The 2,657-nt window shown below is 49.8% G+C and overlaps 1 protein-coding gene across 1 annotated transcript; it reads left to right on the top strand.

Annotated features, from left to right (window-relative positions):
• The first annotated feature begins 211 nt into the window (after positions 1-211).
• Positions 212-1,845, top strand: LOC136534097 (peroxidase 1-like). Its single transcript, XM_066526574.1, has 2 exons — positions 212-557; positions 702-1,845. The coding sequence occupies exons 1-2, from the start codon at positions 339-341 to the stop codon at positions 1,473-1,475; spliced, it is 993 nt and encodes a 330-aa protein (XP_066382671.1). The 5' UTR covers positions 212-338; the 3' UTR covers positions 1,476-1,845.
• Positions 1,846-2,657: the final 812 nt, after the last annotated feature.

Raw genomic sequence — 2,657 nt, 5'->3', positions numbered from 1 at the left:
AAGCTAGCTTAGCTTATTCATGCGCACTCGTCACCCATACACGTACAAAGTGAACTAAAACAAAGCCATGTTCGTATATATATAATTAATTACCGATTAGTGGTCAGCTAATCGTCGGTTGTTGGCTGTCACGGACACTGCTAGTGCAAAAATATGTACGACGTACATAGAAGCTATATAAGTAGTGATTGTCTTCCCCACAAGGGCCACAACCACAACGAGCTAGAGCTCATCGTTGCTCGCTCTCATCCGGATCCACCATCATCATATCCACGCATACACCTACAGCAGGCAGAAGGCTTGTTGCTAGCTGCTGCTTGCTGCTTGGCATCCATTCCATGGCGTCGATGGCGCCCACCATGATCATGGCGCGCGTTGCTGCTGTGCTGGTCGTCCTCTCGTCGGCTGCCGCCGCAGGGCTGGACAAGGATTTCTACAGCAGCACGTGCCCGCGCGTGGAGGCCATCGTCAAGGAGGAGACGACGGAGATCCTCAAGGTGTCGCCGACGCTCGCCGGCCCGCTGCTCCGCCTCCATTTCCACGACTGCTTCGTCAGGGTACATTGCTGTTGCTGACTTGCTGCTGCGTTATTGTTGCATTGCATTGCACGTTACTTTCCTACCTGCTAAGGACACCACACATGCAAGACGTACGTATCATGAACTAACTTTTGCCGGCGGCTGCCTGCTGCACGCTGCCAGGGCTGCGACGGCTCCGTGCTTCTGGACTCGAGCCCCACCAGCACGGCGGAGAAGGACGCCACCCCGAACCTCACCCTCCGGGGCTTCGGTTCCGTGCAGCGCGTCAAGGACAAGCTGGAGCAGGCGTGCCCGGGCACCGTCTCCTGCGCCGACATCCTGGCGCTCATGGCGCGCGACGCCGTCGTGCTGGCCAACGGCCCGTCCTGGCCCGTCGCGCTGGGCCGCCGCGACGGCCGCGTCTCCAACGCCAACGAGACCAACCAGCTGCCCCCGCCCACCGCCAACTTCACCCGCCTCGTCCGGATGTTCGCCGCCAAGGGCCTCTCCGTCAAGGACCTCGTCGTGCTCTCCGGCGGGCACACGCTCGGCACCGCGCACTGCAACCTGTTCAGCGACCGGCTCTACAACTTCACCGGCGCCAACAACCTCGCCGACGTCGACCCGGCGCTCGACGCCACCTACCTCGCCCGCCTGAAGTCCAGGTGCCGGAGCCTCGCCGACAACACCACGCTCAACGAGATGGACCCCGGCAGCTTCCTCAGCTTCGACGCCAGCTACTACCGCCTGGTGGCGAAGCGACGGGGACTCTTCCACTCCGACGCCGCGCTGCTCACCGACCCGGCCACCAGGGCCTACGTCCAGCGCCAGGCCACGGGGCTCTTCGCCGCCGAGTTCTTCCGCGACTTCGCCGACTCCATGGTCAAGATGTCCACCATCGACGTGCTCACCGGCGCGCAGGGAGAGATCAGGAAGAAATGCTACCTCGTCAACTGATAATATATTCCATTGCTTGCGCTGCTGGTTTTGACGACGACGATGCTTTCAGTTACGTTCATCATCACTTAATTGATGTTGGTTGATTCAATTATTATATTCGCTGCTTATTTTACTTGGTTAATCTTAAACTATGTGAGAGGTTTATTTTAAAGTTGATGGATGGATCTTTTGGTCACCCTATTACCTATGTATGTAACTGATGTATGTAGATCGAGTGATGAGTGCCTTTTAAGTTTATTCCTTGGTTTTTTTTTTTTACTTTTTCCTCTTGTGGATGCATGCATGGTTCAAATCCATGATGATGATGTAATATATATAATAATGACAATCAAGTCAATAAACACACAATATATGATATATAACTGCTGATGTTGTTGGTGTTTGTTTCTGAGTGATATATACATACATGTTTTTTTTTTAATTTCTTGGTGTGACGTTACATTGTTGCTCATTCTTTACGCTTGGTGGATACTACACTGCAGGCTGCAGCAATGCACAAGATACTGAATGTCTGTACTTGCAAGGCACGTACTACTGGCGTACTTCATATTTTGGTTGAAATTAATGTTTCCTCTTAAACACCCACCAACAAAATATCTTTTTTAAGAAAAGGACGGCAATTAAGAGATTTGGAGTGATTTTTATTAGACGAGACAAATTAAAAGACATTAGTGTAATGATTTTAGATTAACAAGTTATTCAGACTCTGCTCCATCCAATTCTATTTAGCCGAGTTGATCATTTTCCTTTCCGAAATCAAAAAATTAAACCAACAACAATACTCCATTATTAACTTCCCATTAAATCAGACAAGTTACCTCCATGACACCACTTTTTCTAATACACCATAAATGTTTGAAGCCAACGGCTATTCCTCTTGCAGATTTTATTTTTATTTTTATGAGTAGTTGCTCTTGTTCTTCTTCTTCTTCTTCTTCTTCTTCTTCTTCTTCTTCTTCTTCTTCTTCTTCTTCTTCTTTTTTTTGAGCAAAAGGAGTACTTTCTCTTAGCTAAGGTTACTGGAGTCACTAGGCTTTTCAGCCCATCATCAAGGACAGATCTGGGCCGTATTTGCTAAGCTAGTCATCATCATTGTACATCCTGGCTCTCTGCCTTTTCAGAATCCTGGGCTTTGAGTCCACTTCACTGGAACAGATAGCGATGTACCATCCCATTCAT

This window comes from Miscanthus floridulus, unplaced genomic scaffold (genome assembly GCF_019320115.1).
Source record: "Miscanthus floridulus cultivar M001 unplaced genomic scaffold, ASM1932011v1 os_1486_1_2, whole genome shotgun sequence".
Classification (NCBI taxonomy): Eukaryota; Viridiplantae; Streptophyta; class Magnoliopsida; order Poales; family Poaceae; genus Miscanthus; species Miscanthus floridulus.
Note: the sequence above shows the minus strand (reverse complement) of the source record. Positions and strands in the feature narration are given on the sequence as shown.